A 21,829-nucleotide genomic window follows, 5' to 3' on the forward strand; every position below is an offset into this window, starting at 1 on the left:
ATTTGGTCATCTGGTCATCAAGAGTCTCTTTCAAGCAGTTGTGCAGAAATACTTTTGTATAATGGACAGAACTACCGGTAGCTTTTGTTTCAGGTTTTTAATGTGACACGTTTCTCACATGAATACAAATTCCAAGGGGTAGTCATGTTGATCTGGTGACAGCTTAAAGACCATCTTCAAAGCTGTGTTACTATTATAATCATAAACTACTGTATAATGAAGTTGAATGCTGAATATGCATCTCTTTACCCTAGCCTCTCACACTTGAGATGTGTGTGTTTTGGACCCACTCTATTCCTGCGATGGTAATTTGTTTTAATTACTTTAAAATTTTGAATTATTTTTTTTTTGTATCCCACCTTGGAACGAATTGGTGAAGGGTAGGTAATAAATTACTTCTGCTGCTTCTACTACTACTACAACTAATCCAGAATGCGGCAGCTGGACTGGTGACTGGGAGCTGCCGCCGAGACCATTTAACACCGGTCCTGAAAGACCTACGTTGGCTCCCAGTACATTTCCAAGCACAATTCAAAGTGTTGATGCTGACCTTTAAAGCCCTAAACGGCCTTGGCCCAGTATACCTGAAGGAGCATCTTCACCCCCACCGTTCAGCCTGGACACTGAGGTCCAGTGCCGAGGGCCTTCTGACGGTTCCCTCACCGTGACAAGCAAAGCTACAAGGAACCAGGCAAGAGGGCCTTCTCAGTAGTGGCCCCTGCCCTGTGGAACGCCCTCCCATCAGATGTCAAAGAGATAAACAACTACCTGACATTTAGAACACATCTGAAGGCAGCCCTGTTTCGGGAAGTTTTTTATGTGTGGCATTTTAATGTATTTTAATCTTTTTCGGAAGCCGCCCAGAGTGGCTGGGGAAACCCAGCCGGATGGGCAGGGTGCAAATAATAATATTTTATTTTATTTTATTTTATTTTATTTTATTTTATTTTATTTTATTTTATTTTATTTATTTCATTTCATTTCATTTCATTTCATTTCATTTCATTTCATTTCATTTTATTTCATTTCATTTCATTTCATTTCTATACTGCCCTATACCCGAAGGTCTCAGGGCGGTTCACATTAAAAATAACATAAAATCAAAACAAAAACCAGATTAACCTCCCCCCAAAATCAAATACCTTTATTTGCATCACTTACTGCTACTATTATACAACCTGTTTGCCCAGATCCTTTCTCACAATTACCACATAAAGCAGGTAATTCTAACAGACATATTTTTTCAGACTAAATATGACTTAGCCAGGTTGTCTTAAATTCACATTCATGGCAGAGATTTTACCCTCTCCCCTATGCAAATGCAATACTCTGCTTGAAATGTCCTCTTGACTCTCAAAAAGAAGCTCTATCCTGCTTTGAAATAGTATTTTCATTTCCTTCTGCTTTTCCTCCCTCTTGGTTGCTCAGGAACTTATGGCTGTGCTGGTGAAGGCAAAAAAAGTCATAGAAGTAACAAACCAGATGGGATTACTTGGAAAACTGGAAGTTCTTCAACAAAGGTTAGATTTAAATGGATCTAAGGCTTACTTATGGAAGTATACATCTAAATAGGGTTCTGAAAGTCCTTTTTGCGGGAAGGAAGGGAGAATTTTTGTTGCTATAATTGAAAATCAAAACCCTTGCTGATCTATTGCAAACTGCTCAATGTTCTGCCAGCAATCTATCCTCTCCAAGCTAGATTATGGGTATTTTACTTCAGTGACTACCTCACTGGCAATTCTAATTTATGTTAGGAATCATTTTCTTTCTTTCTTTTAAATTTGTGGGCTTTTGTTTCTCAGGCTCACACTTTGTGAGAAATCCTTAGCGGATTACTTAGATGCCAAGAGACTCACCTTTCCAAGATTCTATTTTGTCTCTGCAGTGGATTTGTTAGAAATCATCTCTAAAGGAACTCATCCCAAGCAGGTATTCCTCCCCCCTCCTGTTGACGTTGTTTGCTTCTCTAATTCTTGGTGGCAGCAAACTGAAGCCATAACATCATTAACTTTGTAATCCTGGTCAACAGATTACCAGGCACTTGGTGAAGCTCTTTGACAATGTGGCCGACCTTAAATTTGAAGAGGACAAAAGCACTGAAATACAGATGGCCGTAGGAATGTACAGCAGAGAAGGAGAGTTTGTGGTCTTCTCAGAGCCCTGTTTCTGCAAAGGGCAGGTAAATCAAGAGGCAGAGAGCAAGCCAGGAGATGGGTATCATTTCTGGATCTGGAGTTGAGAACAATTAGCTTAGCAAAGTCCACAGCAAGTCAGTGCAAATAAAGTATTATTATTATTATTATTATTAATTAAAAGCAAGGTCAGAAGCAGTTGGGAAGCACAGCCAAGAAGTTTTTAATACTGTGTTGATCAGCCTGCCAGCAGCCTCTTCCTGCTTCTATTTAAGGACTTTTGGAAGTCTGGGTCCAAGGAAAACAGGGGAACTTGCAATCTCACTCAACCTTTGGCATTCCAAAAAAGAGGACCTTGTGCGAAAGGTCATTGATAGGCACCAGCTAAAAGCACAGAGTCCTAGAACTTCAGAATTGGAGAGGAGCTCCCCCTGTTGTCAAGCAGAGGGGGAGTGAATGGGGGCATGCAGGAATTACTTAGGCCAGGGGTCAACAACTTTTTCTGTTGTCCCTCAGAACTTGGGGGGACGGACGGACTATATTTTGGAGGGGGGAAATGAACAAATTCCTATGTCCCACAAACAACCCAGAGATGCATTTTAAATAAAATGACACATTCTACTCATGTAAATATACAATGATTCCTGGACTGTCCGCAGGCAGGATTTAGAAGGCGATTGGGCTGGATCCGGCCCCCGGGCCTTAGTTTGCCTACCCATGACTTAGGCCAAGGACATATCTGAATGAATGATTTACCTTCTTCTCCTTTGGCTGTGTACGTTGTATGAAAGAGGCACAAAAGCATGTTAAAAAGAAGTGGGCTCCTCTACTGCTTGACTCAATAATATTGGTGTACCTGTCTACATGCTTCAGGCAGAATGCTGGTTAAGCTCTTTAGAGGAAGCCATGCACAGGACAGTCAAGCAGAAGATAATGGAAGCTGTGTCAGCCTACGAGGATAAGTCCCGAGACCAGTGGCTCTTTGACTTCCCGGCCCAAGTGGCTTTAACCAGCAGTCAAATCTGGTGGGTAGCTGATGTCAGAATGGCTTTTGATCGGCTCGAGGAAGGCTTTGAAACGGCCTTGAAAGATTACAACCGCAAACAGGCAAGTGCAATAGCCCTTGAAAGGGGAGCATGTGTAACGTGCCACAAAACACACAGCGTGCAACACAAAAGTCCCAGCATCAGCCCCAGAAATAGCCTTTGCTGCTGACAGTTATTCTTATTCTTATTATTACAGTGGTACCTCAGGTTACATATGCTTCAGGTTACATATGCTTCAGGTTACATACGCTTCAGGTTACATACTCCGCTAACCCAGAAATAACACTTCAGGTTAAGAACTTTGCTTCAGGATAAGAACAGAAATTGTGCTCTGGCGGCGCAGCGGCAGCGGGAGGCCCCATTAGCTAAAGTGGTGCTTCAGGTTAAGAACAGTTTCAGGTTAAGAACGGACCTCCAAAAACTGGTTGGTAATTTTTTGTGTCCCAAAGGCCTGTCTGAACACAGTACAGTTTGTAAAAAAGGCTCTAAAAGAAAGCATGCCAGTCTTCTGTTGGCAACGAGCTCCACATGGGATGGCCTGCCACACTAAGTCATATGGGACCGCTGAATTTGTGAAATGTTAAGCAGTATTCAAGTTCCTTTCAACAAATACGTGAATAAAAGTGGGTCACATCAAAAGATCTCAGTGGCTGGAGGTGGAGCAGCTCCCAGACGTCCTTTCCAAGCAGGAGTTCACATCCACTTATTGCTTCTCCTCCTCACTACTTGATGACCCACACCAACACAGAAGAGAGGAAGAATGCATAGAACACATAGAACACAGCCTCCCTGCTCACCAAGGATATGCAACAATGGCAGGTACACCCTGATAGCAGCCACTGTCCAGTGCTGTGCATGGGGCATGGGACTAGGAAGCAGGAGAGGGGAGTTTAAGCCTTTAAGCTCACTTTTCCTGTGCCTGCAAAGGAGAGGGAGTTCCTGGACTCGAATCCACAGTGCAGACACTACAGAACAGTTCCCTAACCACCACCACCACAGCCACTCATAGTAGCAGTCAGTCATCAGACACATTCCAGTTACAGGTGGGTAGCCGTGTTGGTCTGCCATAGTCGAAACAAAATAGAAAATTCTTTCCAGTAGCACCTTAGAGACCAACTGAGTTTGTTCTTGGTATGTAATACCCCTCCCCACTCCCTCACTATATTTAAGGATCTGGTGACTTCTGTTTCAGTGTATCTGAAGAAGTGTGCATGCACACGAAAGCTCATACCAAGAACAAACTCAGTTGGTCTCTAAGGTGCTACTGGAAAGAATTTTCTGTTTTGATCAGACACATTCGTTCACCTTTAAACGCGAACTGAATCTAATTTCTCCCTTTTCCCTACATAGCAGTGGCATTCCGCTGACATGATAGGCTTCTGCCCAGTCCTATAGCACCTCAACCTTCAGGTCTTAAGCATATGATTGTACTCCTAATGCAGAAGAATAAATGAACACAACCCCCCCCCCTTAATTTTGATAAAGGAGTTTAAATAGCAAAGCACAGTTTAGCTATTGCGAATTGTTTTTCTAAAATGCTGTATGATATGTGCTACATTTCAACGTCTTAATAATTCCATCACACTGAACACTAAAGCAAATGCAGTACAAATGAGTCTGCCCACAAGTATTTAATTCATATTGGAATAAAAGTAATGGCTACTAGCTGAAAAGTGTATCTTTGTTATTAAGGAAGCAAATTACAATTACGAGAAAACAATACCACTATTAGTTTGCAAAAGTTATTTGCCTTGATTAAAAGCACCAATAAGTATGCCTTGCTATCAGAACTGCTCCATTTAGCACTTGACATATAATAGGTTTTTTTTCCCTTCACAGTGTAATATCTCCATTGAAATATAATTATTTTGCAGATTGCTCAACTGAACGCCCTTATAAACATGCTGTTAGGGGAACTCACCCCTGGAGATCGTCAGAAGATCATGACAATATGCACAATTGATGTACATGCTAGAGATGTTGTAGCAAAGCTTATAGCACAGAAGGTAATTTGTTGCAGAGCAATTACCCTAATGCATTTTTAAAAGCATAAGATAAAGAATAATTTCATTTGTTGAAAAGATTTCGGCTTGCTTATGTATAATGATGACAGAATATTTTGATCCAGTCAATTTCTGTCCTTTTTCTTTGGATTCAGGACTGAAGATAATTGCATTTACCAGTTGAAAAAAAAATGCTATTTAAATATATATAGATATGTGTGTGTTTGTCCAAATGTTTAAAGTGTCTTATTAAAAATGTATGCTATAAAGTGACAGCAGGTTCTCAGTGATCTGTCCCAGACCTGTTAAATGTTACCATGAAAATGTACATTTATTCCAGCTGGCTTTGCAATTTAAATTGTATAAAATACTATGATTGGATATTAATTTGGCAGGGTACTTTTTCTTCTCTTCTCTTCTCTTCTTTTACTGCATTGTTGGCTACCCCCCCCCCCGGCAAGACGTCAATGATAACTTAAAAGCTCCTTCTAGGCCTCACTCAAAATGTGTGTTTGCTCTGTGTACCAACAGCTTAGTGGTAAAGCTCATGTCTTGCACGTAGAAGGCAATTTCAGCTTTGGGTTTTCTTTTTTAGGGAGGTAGGTGAGCAAGATGCTCTCAGCTGGCTGCTCTTAGGACTGGCTCTCTTATTAGGCAGAGTGATGCTGCTGCTTCAGGCAGCAGATGCCGAGAGAAGTAGAGACCAGACGGAGGGGCGTGATCCATGCAGCTTCTTATAGGGAGTGGGTGGCAGTGTGGTTTAAAACACCGAGCCTCTTGGGCTTGCTGATCAGAAGGTCGGCAGTTCAAATCTGTGTGACGGGGTGAGCTGCCGTTGCTCTGTCCCAGCTTCTGCCAAACTAGCAGTTCGAAAGCACGCCAGTGCAAGTAGATAAATAGGTAGCGCTGCGGTGGGAAGGTAAACCATGTTTCTGTGTGCTCTAGCACTTGTCACGGTGTCCCGTTGCGCCAGAAGCGGTTTAGTCATGGTGGCTACATGACCCGGAAAGCTGTCTGTGGACAAACGCTGGCTCCCTTGGCCTGAAGCGAGATGAGCGCCGCACCCCATAGTTGCCTTTGACTGGACTTAACCATCCAGGGGTCCTTTACCTTTATTACCTTATCATGCAGGCTTCTCTGGGCCTCCTAAGCCAGCCTGCCATCCTCAAGTGTGATGGAGGACTCTGCCCTATTGCCAGTGTTGAAGTAAGATTCTACTGTCAGTCTAGTCAGCTATTGTATATGGAATGGAGGTAGAATCATATTGCCCTTCCCCCCAGGGAACAAACGTCTTTCCAGTGTCCTTCCCCATCTCCCTTGGTTCCCTTCTGTAACTACTTTCCACTATCCCTCTCACCAATCTGCAACACTGCCTAGAGGGGGGAAGCAAGGGAAGTAGAAGCTTCTTCTCATCCTCCTCCACGCTCTTTTCACTGCTTAGGTAGGTGAAGAGGCAGCAGTAGCAGAGGAGAAGCAGGACTGAGGCTCTGGAGGTCAGCAAAGGAACCCCTTCTGTGGTGTGTGCCTTGGTAGTGCCATATCTGCATGACAGACCCATCAGAACCAACCCCTCTTTCCGCTGAATCCCTTGAATCTCCAGTTTCAAAGATATTTTCTGCTAGTCAGAGTAGTTTGTACTAGGTTTGAAAGTCTAGTCATTTGGCTCAGCATAAAGCCGATTCATGTGGCCAGGTTTGGTTCCTGATTTTCAATACTGTGGAGCTAAGTGGTACCTTGGTTGTCAAACTTAACCCGTTGCGGGAGTCCGTTCGACTCCCAGAACCATTTGAAAACGAAGGCGCGGCTTCCGATTGGCTGCAAGAGCCTGCACTCAATCGGAAGCCGGGGAAGCTGCATCGGACGTTCGGCTTCCGAAAAACATTCAAAAAGTTGGAGCACTCACTTCTGGGTTTGCGGTGTTTGGGAGCTGATTTGTTTGGGAGCCAAGCCGTTCAAGAACCAAGGTACCGCTGTATCTTGGAAAGACATTGGAGAATTAAGGAATGTGGTGACTAATTACCGGTACACATCACTGAAAAAGAGGAAATGATTCACTGTAAAAGAGACCAAAAGACCAGATAGGTTTGCATAAAAGCTGCATATGATAATTTACACATGCAAATTTAGGGACACACACACACACACCAATAATTTAAATATAAATGCAGTAGATCTCATCATAATGGGGAAGCCTGAGACTAGTTGAGCTATGTTCCTGCTCAGTCTGTTGGTGGGCAACTTCAAATCTGCTGCTCTCCCATCATTTTATTTATCTTTAAACCAGATAGCCTTCAAATAGAAGGTACCTCCAAATAACGTCCTCTATAAAGTAGGACACATGACCATCCTACTCAAGAACCTGCATTGTCAGTTGGCCAACGTGACGTCTCAGTTTAATACATTGGCATATAGATGGAGGGGTTGAATGTTTGGAAGGCTTCCCAACACATGGTGCGACTTCATAAGTGGCATATCAATTCATCAGCCGTTCTATGACAAAACTGCAAAGGGAGAATCAGGTAGCAGAAAGGGCCATAGCCCAGTGGTGGAGGGGAGCATCTGCTTTGGTCCCAGATTCAATCCATGGCACTTCCCAAGAGGACAGAGGAAAGCCCTGGAGTGCCATTGCCACCCAGGACTGAGCTAGATGGACCAATGTTTCTGACTAGGGATATGGCAGCATTCTATGCTCCTAACCCAGTTCTCCATGGTGGGTGTATTTGCATGGAATGTTAAACCTGCCATAAGGTTTGTTAGTGCAAACTACGTCCCCACACTCTTGTCCATTTTCATAGGGCTTGAACAGGGCTCTAGTGGTTTGTTGTTGTTGTTGTTGTTCAGTCGTTCAGTCGTGCCCGACTCTTCATGACCCCATGGACCAGAGCACACCAGGCATGCCTATCCTTCACTGCCTCTCGCAGTTTGGCCAAACTCATGTTAGTAGCTTCGAGAACACTGTCCAACCATCTCATCCTCTGTCGTCCCCTTCTCCTTGCGCCCTCCATCTTTCCCAACAATGCGAGGTGCTGAGCATTTGAGCTCTTGTTGAGGGTAATATATACTCTGTGTAGCTTGTCTTTAAGGAAGGAATATAAGAGATAGAGAAAAGTAGCTGAGCTTTGTCAATGGCTTGCCCTTTACAGAACCAACTGATGGTTTCAAGAGGTAAATTGAATAGCTGTGCCCAATAAACGTATGCAAAGAGTGTTTTATTTTCTTCTGCTTGGTGGCTGGGTCCTACTTAAGCTTCAAGTGTGAGGCCAAGGAGCTTAGAGGCCCCTTTATCTCTACATTAAACTACAGGCCACCGGGCTCCACGCAGGGAACTCTGTGGGGGCAGCAGGATCCTTTTGCCCCTTGTTCTTATATAGCAGCCCTGCACTTGATAAGCTGCTTTTGAAATTCAGGGGAGTTTCAAAAGCGGATTATGTTCAGCCAGCACAAGAAGCAACTGCGACCAGGAAGGCTGCAGTCCAGACCACCCTTTTCTCTCCTTACTCTTTGGGCTGTTTCCGGAAACTTCTGTTAAGCTGTTGCTCTCTTCCTCTTTACATTTCAGGTTTCCAACGGACAGGCATTTACTTGGCTATCGCAGTTGCGCCACAGGTGGGACGAAGAGCAGAGCAAGTGCTTCGTCAACATTTGTGACGCTCAGTTTCAGTACTTTTACGAATACCTTGGAAACAGCCCCAGGCTTGTAATTACGCCACTGACTGACAGGTGAGGACCGTATTGAAACCGGTTGAAGGGAGGCGGTTGTGAGAGAGGGGGGTGATAGGCCTCAGAGGTTCTTCTCGATCTCATAATTTGCCACTGAACATAAAAGAATAAAAGAGAGAGGTCTTCGAATGTGACGAACAGTGTGAATATTCAGAGAGGAGGGCAACACTTGCAATTCCTTTCATCAGTGGGCATCCTTTCTTAAAACAGACCAGGGATGGAGAGAGCCTGTGGCATTTCAGATGGTGTTGAACTCCAATTCCCACCAGACTCCTTTCCAGCCTGCATGGCCAAAGGTGAGCTGGGAGTCCAACGACATCTAGAGAGCTTCCCTGCCTCGGAAATCAGGAGGTTTCCTTGTATTTTCTCATGTTGGGCATCGGGTCTGAAGGAGCCGTGCTGAATTGGTCCATAATAGCTGTGCATTTCATTTTAAAAAAGGAAAAAGAACATCCTTTTATTATTTTAGCATGTAATGGACGCTTTTTGTCCAGGGCAATGGTCCTTTAGACTTGTTATCTGGCACTCTGTTTAAAAAAGAAAGAGAGCGCCTGTGCGGAACTCTTTAAGCAGTTGCTGAATAAGAATCGCTTTCCACTGAACATAATCATCTTGTTGTGGTGTAATGCATAATAACAGTTGCAGGGGGAAAATCTGCAGCAATTTTGAATATTCTTTCTGCCGAAATTGTTTATCCACATTGCCAGAGCCTTTAAGGAAGTACTGATGTTTTCTGCATTGTTGGGAGCAGCTGTCTCTGTCTCCTCCTGTGGCTGTCTGCCTGCTAACTAGGCAGATGGCAGACAGTAGCTGAGGTGTGTCTGCTATATACAGGACTAACTTTCCTGGCTGGCTGAAAGCACAGCTGCCATGCTATTATGATGGTGATGATGATCCTTCTGTATTTTGAGACATGGGAAGCCTTGTGTGGAGCCATGTACTTTGAAGGGGTGATTAGGGTTTCTTTTTTTCAATGCACCGAGTAAGCACTTAAATAATCAAGCTGCCAAGTGGCATGAAAATATGGAAAATTCCTATTAATTTTCCATTTTGTGTAAGGATCAGGCAAGGAAATAAGCTTCTAAGAAATGAATGAGATTTGTTTGCCACAGGCGTTGGCATCTTTTGTACTCGGGATACACGTACACACAGGAACACAAAGCAGGGCACAGCCCAGGTGCTCTAAACAGGCACGGTTGGCCCGCCTAGCATCAAAAAGCATATTTCTTATCTGGTGTCTTTTCTGCAGAAGATAAAGGGAGGCCGGGAATTGTGAGATCAGGGCATAAACATTAGCTCCAGGCAAGATTTTTTTAAAAAATAAAAAAGTCAAGACAGGAGAAAGTTTTGACAACATCTCCAAAAGACAGGATAATTTCAAAGCTGTGTTATCTGATGCATGACACCAGTCAGAAAAAGCTGGTTCTCACAGCCTTCATAAGGATCATTTTACATGGGGAATAGCCTACACTTTGTCTTTACCAGGCTTGTAAAAGCCTCAGCGTGATGCATGCCTCCAGCATAGCACGTAGTATGTGGCACTTGTTTTTCTGCCTGGCATAGAGAATTTCCATGCCATTTTGCTACCTACAGTGGGTGGTGCTGATCTGGAAATGTTCCAGGAAGAATGGCATATTGAGCCATTGTGGTGGTGTGTGAAAGGGAGACGATACGGATAAAGATAATGGCTTTGAATGCTAAGTTGCCATGAGTGGAGCTCTGCTCATGAGATGCTCCAGAAGGAAGGAAGGGGTGGGAGGCAGGCAGGTAATTACTGCCAGTTTCTCCAGCAACTCTCTCATGTCTCCTGAAAATCTGCTCCACAGCGGACCCTCTGGAAGAATGTGGGGGGTGATGAGAAAATTAGAGAAAAATTGAGCCAGCAGTGAATAGAATGTGTGTTTCCTTTGTGGAAGGGCAACATAGGATCTAAGCCGCTGAATGGACCAATCTTTGATAGGGTTGCATATGGGAACAAGATCTTGTGGGTACTTTGGGTACCTGTTTTGATAATAGTTGGATGGTGCCGAAGCTTAGTGAAGATGATGTTCACACCTGTTTTCTAGGTGTTGATCTATTAGGAGACTCAGATCCTGTCATAATTATCTAAACCAGACACGACCATAGATGACTAGATTTCAGGCCTGCATACATGAAAATCAAAATCTTGTGTGTGGTTTCTAAAGACAAGTAAACTGCTGGAACTGAGAATAAGATCAAGAGGACTGTGAGGCATTTATTTTTTATTTTTGCTGTCCAGACCTTCCTAATTCTTTTTTCTGCCTTCATTTAAAAGAAGGTAGGATTTCTGGAAAATATAATAAAGGGCAGGTTGTGCTGATGAAGTTAATATCAAGCTACCACAAAGATAATCACTGATTAAATGTTTTCCCTTCATTTGCTCTGTCTCCAAGCAAACCCATTTTCCATGTCAGGAAACGTTCCCCATTAGTGCTCAAGTTTGAATGTATTGTTCCATAATCATTTTCAGATTACTCTTCCCTTCAGACTTGGCTCAGTGACTATACAGACTGAGCTCTTAATAAATAAGCATCTCAGTGGCCATTATAGGCTTTGAAATACCAAACACAAGAACATGTGGCATGACTCACAGAGTCTTAAATGGATCTCTACAGGTAGATGCTTAAAAAAAAAAAACTACAGAAATTTCAAATTGAACTGTGGCCTTGGATTATTGTGGCCAAGTGTCCATTTAATAGAAGCACATCTTTCAGTCACCTAAAGGAATTTGTCGTGGTGTTGACGTAGAAGTAGATAATGTTGCTGTCCTGACCTCATTGAAATCAGAGGCCACATCCAAGGGCCAAGCTTTCTCCTTCACATTATAACTGTTTTAACTGGACTGTCTTGATAGAACTTCATCCATCAGCAAGCTTTTAATTTTCATAGACGGTTTATTTAGGCTAACCCTGTTCACCAAATGCTCTCAGACACAAAGGAATTAGTTAGAGATAATGTTAGAGATAATAAATTAGTTAGAGATAATGTTAGAGATAATAACCGGTATGTTGTTCACATATGCTGGGGTATACAGTGGTACCTCTGGTTACATACTTAATTCGTTCCGGAGGTCCGTTCTTAACCTGAAACTGTTCTTAACCTGAAGCACCACTTTAGCTAATGGGGGGGGGGGTCCCTCTGCTGCTGCGCTGCCAGAGCACGATTTCTGTTCTTATCCTGAAGCAAAGTTCTTAACCTGAAGCGTTATTTCTGGGTTAGCAGAGTCTGTAACCTGAAGCGCATGTAACCTGAAGTGTATGTAACCCGAGGTACCACTGTATTATCTTCCTGCTAAGCTAGGTGTTTCTGATTTCCATGCATTGTACAAGTTTCACAGAGCTCTTATTTTGACAGGTAACAGGAGATGAAGCAACAGGAAAGTACTCTCTTAACTATCAGCATTTAGTGTGGTGAATTTTCTACCTACTCCATGGCCCTTCTCATACTACTCTTGACTATAGGCAGAAAAGTTACATTTCCGTAATTGCTAGAAAAGCTCTCTTTCTCTCTGCAGCAAAAATGTATAAAATAGATAATGTCCCATGCTTCTTTCAAAGTTGTACATTAGGAGAAACTTTTTCCCATTCTTTATAATATGTTAAGGCATTTCTTACGGCCTCTAAGAGAAGGGTATCAGGGTGTGTGGGTTTTAAACAATGAAGTTATGCACCTAGCTATAACTGAATCCCTCAATCCCTCACCTATCCTTCCCTGTGTGTGTGTGTGTGTGTGTGTGTGTGTGTGTGTGTGAGAGAGAGAGAGAGAGAGAGAGAGAGAGAGAGAGAAACTTTAAAAGTTTTGAAAAGAACAATAACATTCTTGTACATGACAGAAACAGCTGGTTAAAAAAAAGATAGGAAAGGCCGGCCACTTAGATTTCACCAGATGGGCAGAGAGTGACATGATCAATTAGATCTTAGTAAAGGCATAGGATCAATGTGCTGGAGGAGGGCATGCAAGAACAAACAAAGGAGGGCACCTTGTGGAGTTTAAGGAAAAAAAGTAGAGCATTGTGATCAGGAAAGGACAAAGGAAATAGCCCACTCCTTCAGAAGCCAATGGAGGCAGACCTACTTGCAAAGTACAAGGAGAACAGGTATACAGTAATAATAAGAAGTACTGTAGGGTTAGAGGATCATGTGGAGATGGTCACAGAAAAAAAGCGAAAGTATGGTAGCGCTACGGGGAAAGGTTTTATGGAAGTCAAAGATATCAGAGAGCACACAAAAGACAATCACAAAGGTGAAGGAGATGAAGATCAAGGGCGGAGAAGAAGACTAATGAGGAAGAAGAGGATTCAGAGAAAGCTGGAGGACCTGGTGGGGCCTTCTAGAATGAGAGATGAAAGACCACAGGGTGGTAAATAGGAGAAGATATTTCTTCAAGCTAGTGAACAATGTCAGTGGCAGGAATCCTAGAAAGCTGTCTCAACCGAGGCTGAATAAATGGTGGAAGGGGAAAGGCCAAGACGGGGCCTTGGGAAGAGTAAATGTCACCAAAAGTTCATACGCAACACTTTTAGTTTGGAAAGAGAAACCAAGGAGGAAACGTTAGGGAAAAAAGCTTGTCAAACTTAACTGTAAATGTTTAGCAGTGTAGTACTGCACATTGACATTGAATAGAATTAATGCTACTGGAACTTGCTTAGGCTAATGGCTTCCTCCTATGGATGAAGAGTTTGAGGAGAAATTGTTGTAAACCAACTGCAGTTTTTGTTTTCTGCAGATGATATTGTTTTGTGCCCTTCCACCCATGCTTATCTTGCTGCATTCCAACTAGAGGTTGAGGCTAGCACTAATCAACATGGAAACCTGCACAGATAAACTTATTTTTGGTATGGTTAGCTTTGCTGTGTATTAGTGAGTCAACTAATCTCATACCAATCAGCTGGTGCCTTCTGTGCCAATTTAAAAACTTTTCTATTCCACTAGGCCTATGCAGGCAATTAAGAATATACCTTTCCACAGTTGTTAATTGATGTCTGCTTTTATAGTTTATTTTATAGTTTATATTTATGGTTTTGTGGTTTTATTGCTGTGCTGTAAACCGCTTTGATATTTTTTTAATCACATGGCGGTATGCAAATCTTTTTAAATAAATAAATACATAAACCACACTGGAGAAGAATATAATAAAATTGTTTCATTGCTTTATACCTGGTTTGAGTTCCTACCTACACCATGAATAGAAGTCCCTTTGGTGCTCAGTTCTGTCTAGTGGAACTGAACACTACTTGGTGGGAGAGTTCCATAGAAAACCCTAGCAATATGTTGCTCCTTTTGGGCCCCTAGCCAGCTGTTTGGGCTAGCTATGATAAACATGGAGTTCACCACAATCACATTTTGGATTATGTGTGTGAGGCACTCTGAGTTGGCCTATCTGACACTAAAAAAATCCCTCCATCTAGAAGCACAGTGAATATTAGTAAAACAAGGAATAGTAATAATAAATTGGGAGGTGCACATCTAGTAATTTGCTAGCGATAAAACAGTCTACTATTGTCTCATCCTTTCAAGGTGCTACTGTTGTTTCTGGATCTGGGCTTTTATCATTTGCAGCCACTGCTACATAGTGACCTCTCCATTTGCTTCTTGATGTTACCTCTGATTGGAATGCACTCTTATATTACTGTCCATAATAACTATGAAGATGTCAATATAATATATCCAGTATTGTGATTCTTTTCCACCTGAGACCTTACCAACAAGGACCTTAGCTATAACACAACAACTCTAGGCTTGTGAGGAGGACAAGGTGAAAGTTGGGATAGGGTAATATGGGGATATAATACAGTGGTACCTCGGTTTAAGAACAGCCCTGTTTATGAACTATTCAGTTTACGGACTCCGCAAAACTGGAAGTAGTGTCCCAGTTTGCGAACTTTAAATCGGTCTAAGAACGGAAGCTGAATGGTGGAAGGGCACCGGTGGTGGGAGGACTCAGTAGGGGAAGCGTGCCTCCATTTAAGAACGGACTTCCAGAAAGGAATTTTTTTTTTTTTTGACTTCCAGAAAGGATTAAGTTCTTAAACCGAGGTACCACTCTACTAGGATTTAGGTTAGAGGGTGCTAATGAGAGTGGGTTGGAAGAGCCTCAGTTTCTCAAGATGTGACTAAATAGGCTACCGGATTTCATAATCTGCATAACATACAAATAAGTGTATGTGATTGTACACATGAATTGACAGGCTTCATTTATTCCTTGTTTACCAGGTGCCTTATACTACATGCTAAGCACTGCAAGTTGTAGAGAAAGAGGAACAGAAATGTTTAACGTGCTAAACATGTGTAGACTCCTCCCTTCCCTGGCACTGGTTTCCCGGAGGGGTGGTGGTAGTAAGGTCCTCATAGGTTGAGCTAAACTGTTAGGTTTTGAAAAGTAATATCAGTTCAGAAGTCCAGTCTAATCCAAGGTGAGTCATCACTGAACAGAACCCTGGAGAGCTCCCTGTAGCCAGGGTTGGCAAGAATGATACAATGTGGTAGTTACTTTACTACCGCCTAATAATATTCAAGTACTCTTTATTCCTGCTCACCTGCACTGTTGGCTAGATTTTAATGTGCTTCTTCAGCAGCCTTTTCTGATGTACAGAAATATGACTGGGCTCAGATGGCACTTTATTTGATCTCCACGACATTCGCTTAGTTGTTCATTGCATTTTATTCACACAACATAAAAACCACTTCTAGAAATCTAGTGGAATCTAGAAAGAGTTTAGTGCTCCTTTCCATGTTAATTGTTTCCGGGGGGGGGGGGAGAAACTTTATTTGCAATTTCCCCAACTCAGTAAATCCTGAGAGTTTTGCATTGAATAAATTGGTGGCAGTATACCAGCATATTGTTCTTTCCTGCCATTTAAAATGTATTGTGACCTGGCAGTATATATTGATTAAAAAGCCCACAGCAGTGCAAAAAGGAACATTAAAAATCAGAATAAAATAAAAAAATCCTTCCAGTAACACCTTAGAGACCAACTAAGTTTGTTCTTGGTATGAGCTTTCATGTGCATGAACACTTCTTCAGATATCTTCAGAGGTATTTTTTATTTTTTATTTTTGACTATGGCAGACCAACACGGCTACCTACCTGTAATTAAAAATCAGGTTAGAAGTGCTAGCATTATAGCCAGTAAAACTAATGCAAGAAACCCCACGTCAGAATGCAACTTATGCTTCTGTTTCTACAGATGCTATATTACATTGACACAGTCTCTTCACTTGACCATGAGTGGCGCACTGTCAGGCCCTGCAGGAACAGGAAAAACAGAAACCACCAAGGACTTAGGCCGTTCTCTTGGAATGATGGTGTATGTTTTCAACTGCTCTGAACAAATGGATTATAAGGTACTGGTTTTTGTTTAAAATATTTACTGGCTAAAAAATTATTCTTGCCAAGAGTAGATCAACAAACTGGATGGTGACTAGCATCTGTAAATAGTTTTGGAATGATGAAATATGACATGTGTAAATAAAAAGTGTTAATATTTATTAATGCATTTATTTTATGTGTGAGGGAAGGTTTCAATGAGTTGTATCTAATGCTAGTTCTAGTTAGAGTAGACCTATTGAAATTAACTGACCTAAGTTAGTTGTGTGTATTACAGTGGTACCTCTAGTTACGAACTTACCGGTAATTCGTTCTGGAGGTCTGTTCTTAACCTGAAACTGTTCCTAACTAGTGGCGTTCTTTCGCTAATGGGGCCTCTTGCTGCTTCTGCGCTGCCAGCACACAATTTCCGTTCTCATCCTGGGGCAAAGTTCTCAACTCGAGTTAACTCTTCCAGGTTAGCGGAGTTTGTAACCTGAAGCATTTGTAACCTGAGGCGTTTGTAACTCGAGGTACGACTGTAATTTCAATTGGTATACTTTGATTAGGACTATCATTGGATGCAACCCAGAGAGTGCTAAAAAGAAGAAAAAGCAAAAATCTAATTACGAATTCTTCAAGTCAAGGGCTACTGTTATGGACAACTCTAATTAAGGATAAAAAATGACACTCAGATCAAATGGTCACCCGTTTACATAGTGATATGATAGATGAGCACCTCTTGTCAATACAATTGCTTGCAAGCATGGAAGGGACTGTCACATGTATAGTTGACACGGGTGACATTTCAGATAACTAGACTAATTCTTGCAGTGAGGTTAACTACATCAGAAGATAAGCTTCAACTGCACATGTGTGCTGTTCTTTTTTGTGTTCTAAAGTGCAGCACTGCATATAGGACATGCAAGAAGTTCAGCCTTGGGTTTATGTGCCAGGTTGTTTTTTTTAAGGTGTACATGTGTGGCTGCCATAGATTGGGGGCTGCCCAGTAGCCTGCCATCCCAGAATGAGGCATTAATAATAAAATACACACTATTCTAATATTACAACATTTGTGAGGTACGAATTTTAACTGCTAGTGCACCTTTCTAATAAATGAAACATGCTCTCTGCTATAGCTGTGTGAAATGATGCCATAATAACTTTTGCTGGAATAATATTAACCAGAATAATATTATGAACCATATTCAAATTTGTGGAGTAATGGTGTTAAAAGTATTCTGATAGCTCAAGTAGCATTCATTGAAATAGTGCTTAAAAAAATTAAATTGGTGCAGCATCATACATGTACGAAATAACTCAGTGAAGCAACCCAGCACATAGGACTGATGTGCAGATACATACATTAAAGTGATTTGAATGTGGTGATAATAGAGATCACATGAGTATGAAAATTAAATAGGTAGACCCTTGGTCTTGTTAATTGAATTCTGTTAATTAATTCCAAAAATTTACAAAGCATGAAAACATTTGCATCTAGCTTTGTTAATAGAGTGGTAAATAGTGCTGGAGAATTGAGGGAAATCAATTTCCTTCCATGAGCCCTGAGAAACTGAGATGGGCAGCGGTACCTGTGCACGGAGAGATTTTCTGGCCTGTAGATCAGCCCACAGATAACCAAGAGCCTAATAGACGTTACTGCAAATTGTCATCTTTGGATTCCAGTCCTTATTGAAAACAGGGCTGGAAAACCTTTGGAGTAGTTTTGTGAATCCACCACCAATGGTAGCCTCCACTGAGCAGAGTTCTGGTCAGAAAATCTTCAGAAAGCAGGAAGGGCCAGGGGCAGGGAGAAACAATTTCATCATATTGCTCCATCACCCTTCAGCATTTGAAAATCTGCTGTGGTGGTTTGAGGGAGACACCCAGGAGCAGTGAAGGGCTGACGGGTTAGTGTGTGGCTGGTGATGGAAATCACTTCCTCCTTCCCTTTCGCAAGCGTTTATCCCTCCACTTGATCAAAAGCCTTCTGTGGGTAGAATTAGCCCTCCCATTCACAGATGCCTACGTTTGGATCCAAACCAACACGTTGGAATCTGCACTAGCTAGAGGCCTTACCCAAAGTAAGCTCACTGTTAGTGAGGAGAAGATAAGTCTTCCATTAAAGTTCATTCCAGCTCATCTTGGACTTGCACAGAAAATAAAGAACAAAGCATCACACAGGAGAGTATCCAGCTCTGTGTTGTGCCTTTCTTCAGTTAAGTGCCTGCACCCTCTCCCTCAGTGGCTGCTAGCTCATCCCCTTCACCACACAGCACCTTCGTATAGGCTTGGGTGTGCTGTTTATTCAGTGAAGAGAACATACAGTGGTACCTTGGTTCCCAAACTTAATCCATTCTGGAAGTCCGTTCCAAAACCAAAGCATTCTAAAACCAAGGCGTGCTTTCCCATAGAAAGTAATCCAAAATGGATGAATCCATTCCAGACTTTTAAAAACAAACCCTAAAACAGCAATTTAACATGAATTTCGCTATCTAAAGAGAACGTTGATCTATAAAATGAAAGCAATGATCAATGTACTGTACTATAAAATAAGACAGTATTGTAGATGATAAAAATTAAAATATTTTTTCCCTTACGTGCATTGATGATAGTCATTGTTTGGATGGGCGGGGGGCTTTTATCCATTTTTGCAGTCACACAATCAATCAGTAGCTGAACTGGGTTCCACACAGTCACAAAACAAGTCACAAAAACAAGGTCACAAGCCACAGTCACAACTTAGTCCCATAAAATGAAGAACAAGTCACAGTCAAAAAAACGAAAAAGCTACACAAACAAAAACACACACAAAAAAGCAAAAACGAAAGCTCTGTGTTGTGTGGGTGCTTGGGACTCAACAGCCGACATGAAGCCTCTGATTAGCAGCGGGGGACTCAATTTACAAACAGAACACACTCAACAGGAAGCGGAACATGTTCAGCTTCCAAGGCAAAGTTCATAAACCAGAACACCTACTTCCGGGTTCTATTTCCAAGTTGTTCATAAACTAAGCTGTTCTAAAACCAATGTACCACTGTATTAGAAAAGCTGGCCCTGCAGATCAGTGGCCCAAGTGGACTTGCATATATATATCCATATGATACAACACTGAATTCAGCCAGGAACATTTGTTATGAAAGGAAAGTATGTTGTTAGATATAGCCCTGTCTTTTTCTTTTCCAAATTCCTTAATTCAGAATGCATCTGCTGGTGAACTCATCTATTACTGGCAGTGGCATGAAAGCTGTTTCCAACAGAATCCAGAAAGGTCCATTTGTTTATAAGACACACCTTAGCGCAAAGGTCCAGGGCAGCTTACAGTTAAAAACTTTTGGGTGCAGGAAGAATGTGGGATAGGACCTATCCCTCTGAATTGTTTCTCTTTACCAAATTCATTAATTCAAAGCTAGTGTGACTGTAGTTATGTGATGAGGAGCTCTATGCAACACACAGTTCCTGCATCTGGGCATTTTCATTACAGAAAGGAAAGAAGGTGAAGAGAGATGGCTAATCTTTAATTTTTTAATTTTTATTCATCATTGTTGATTAGATTAGTACATCAAGTGATGGTGTTCCTTCTATATCATTCTTTCCTACATCCTTAGGAAAGTGTAAAATGCTGCCTTGGGATCTCCAATGATAGAACGAGCCCCTCCTTTAGCCTTTTGTTTATTTGTCTGCGGCCATTTATAGCTTGCCCTTTACAAAAGATTTTTTAAATAATGAACAAAGGCAGTTGTTTTTAAACTTGCTTCGGCACTGTCAGGATCCTTCCAAGGGTTGCTCATGGGTAACGACAAGAGCCTTCAGTTGCTAAGACTATTTATTGTGCATTCCTATTTACAGTGTAGAGCTAGTTCAAAACATGACCGCTCAGTCACTTGAAGAATCCAGAAGTGCCGCTCTTCGGTTTTCTGCCCAGCACCAAAGTCTCGGCACCCTAAAACGACATCTGCGTTGCCTCCTGACCCCCCCCCCCCGATGCTGTGCTGGTTCCGGAAGCGGCATCTCTTCCTCAAATCCTCTCTGGCTGGCGGTTCTGGGTCTTTGCCCAGTGTCTCCAACCCTCTGCACCTCCTCCTCCCTTGGAGACACCTCAGGGGAAATGCTGGAGGAGGAGGAGTCCGTTCACAGGCTGTGGTTCCCTGTAACTTAGTGAGACTTCCTGTTGTGAAGGGCTGCTTTCCCTGCCCTCCTCGCGAGTAGGACCTCCTCCTAGCCCTTCCCCTCGAGTAGTCCTCCTGTCCCACTCCTCGGGAGGAGGACCTCTCTCCCCTCATTCCTCCCAAGGAATACCTCTGCCCCGGCTCTCCTCCCGAGTAGGACCTCTCCTCGCGATGAGCCAGGCGATCCCTGACAGGCACTAAAACTCTCTTCAGTAATTTTGGCTTAGCTTTCAGCCACTGATTTTTATTTTTATTTTTTCCCTCCTGTCTGCCATCTCTTCATTATTAGTCAATTGGAAATATCTACAAAGGTTTGTGCCAAACTGGCGTGTGGGGGTGTTTTGATGAGTTCAACCGCATTTCTGTGGAGGTGCTGTCTGTCGTTGCTGTTCAGGTTAAAACTATTCAAGATGCCATCCGTCACAAGAAGAAAAGGTAGGCTGAGAACAAGACTCCCCCTTTCCCACTCCCAACATTTAATTATTTATTTTCCACCCATTATTAACGTATGAGGGTTTGTAACAGTGTCACTCACACATTTCCACAGATTCAATTTTTTTGGTGAGAGTATTGAATTGAAAGCAACCGTGGGGATCTTCATAACTCTTAATCCAGGTTATGCAGGAAGAGCAGAACTTCCAGAAAACCTTAAAGCTCTTTTCCGGTAAGTATATAATGATCTAGCAATATGCATTGTGTTGGGTACAAAAAAGAAACACCAGAACAAAGTTGGCTGCTAATGCGCTTGCATAACCAATTGTGCAATAAGGTCTGTTCTTGGACAAGACATTCCACAACCTCTTTACACAATCTAGGCTCTGATGTTTTGGAATCTGGTCCAGTGGACAAACCAGCTTCTGGTTTAGTGGCCTCCTGGCCACCAGGATCAGGGTCATGGACCCAGTCTGGATCCTTAGCTGGTGACTCTACAGCCTCTGACTGGCTATGACTATGAGGTCATGACAAAGCCCTTCTATCATCACAGGTTACTTGCTTTGTGCAGAAAAGGAATGCTGAATCCAACTCATTTATTTTACATCTTTTATTCCTGATGTTTAAAATTTGTTTTTCAATGAGCTACGAACGGGTGAATCAGTCTGTTTCTGGTCCATGTTTTACATGTGTTCTTCCATATGCTAAGAGGAAGGCACGTTTGACAAACCCTCACCGTGATCAACTCCTTTCCGGAAACCAATGTCCCCACTGTGGAAGGACGTGTGGATCCAGAATTGGCCTCCACAGTCACTTATGGACTCATTGTTAAAACCGTGTTTATGGAAGACAATCTTACTTGGCTACGAGTGATCGCCAAAGAAGAATATCCATTCAATTTTATTTCCATTTCAATCCGTAAACTTTTATTTTAAAAATCCATATAAAAGTGCATGTTCAATTGATGTAAGGAAAAGGTTTGTGTCAGCAGGAGACTGGCT

The 21,829-nt window shown here is 42.3% G+C and overlaps 1 protein-coding gene across 1 annotated transcript in view; it reads left to right on the forward strand.

The window, feature by feature from the left end:
- The window catches only part of LOC117057138 (dynein heavy chain 11, axonemal-like), a 205,127-nt gene that overhangs the window by 17,196 nt on the left and 166,102 nt on the right, over nt 1-21,829 (forward strand). Inside the window, exons 12-20 of the mRNA XM_033167945.1 lie at nt 1,429-1,520; nt 1,803-1,929; nt 2,030-2,179; nt 3,006-3,239; nt 5,053-5,184; nt 8,741-8,901; nt 16,109-16,265; nt 20,686-20,831; nt 20,944-21,060. Coding sequence (XP_033023836.1) covers nt 1,429-1,520; nt 1,803-1,929; nt 2,030-2,179; nt 3,006-3,239; nt 5,053-5,184; nt 8,741-8,901; nt 16,109-16,265; nt 20,686-20,831; nt 20,944-21,060 — 1,316 coding nt within the window. The remainder of the gene's footprint in view (nt 1-1,428; nt 1,521-1,802; nt 1,930-2,029; nt 2,180-3,005; nt 3,240-5,052; nt 5,185-8,740; nt 8,902-16,108; nt 16,266-20,685; nt 20,832-20,943; nt 21,061-21,829) is intronic.

Source organism: Lacerta agilis, chromosome 1 (genome assembly GCF_009819535.1).
Source record: "Lacerta agilis isolate rLacAgi1 chromosome 1, rLacAgi1.pri, whole genome shotgun sequence".
In the NCBI taxonomy this organism is placed as follows: domain Eukaryota; kingdom Metazoa; phylum Chordata; class Lepidosauria; order Squamata; family Lacertidae; genus Lacerta; species Lacerta agilis.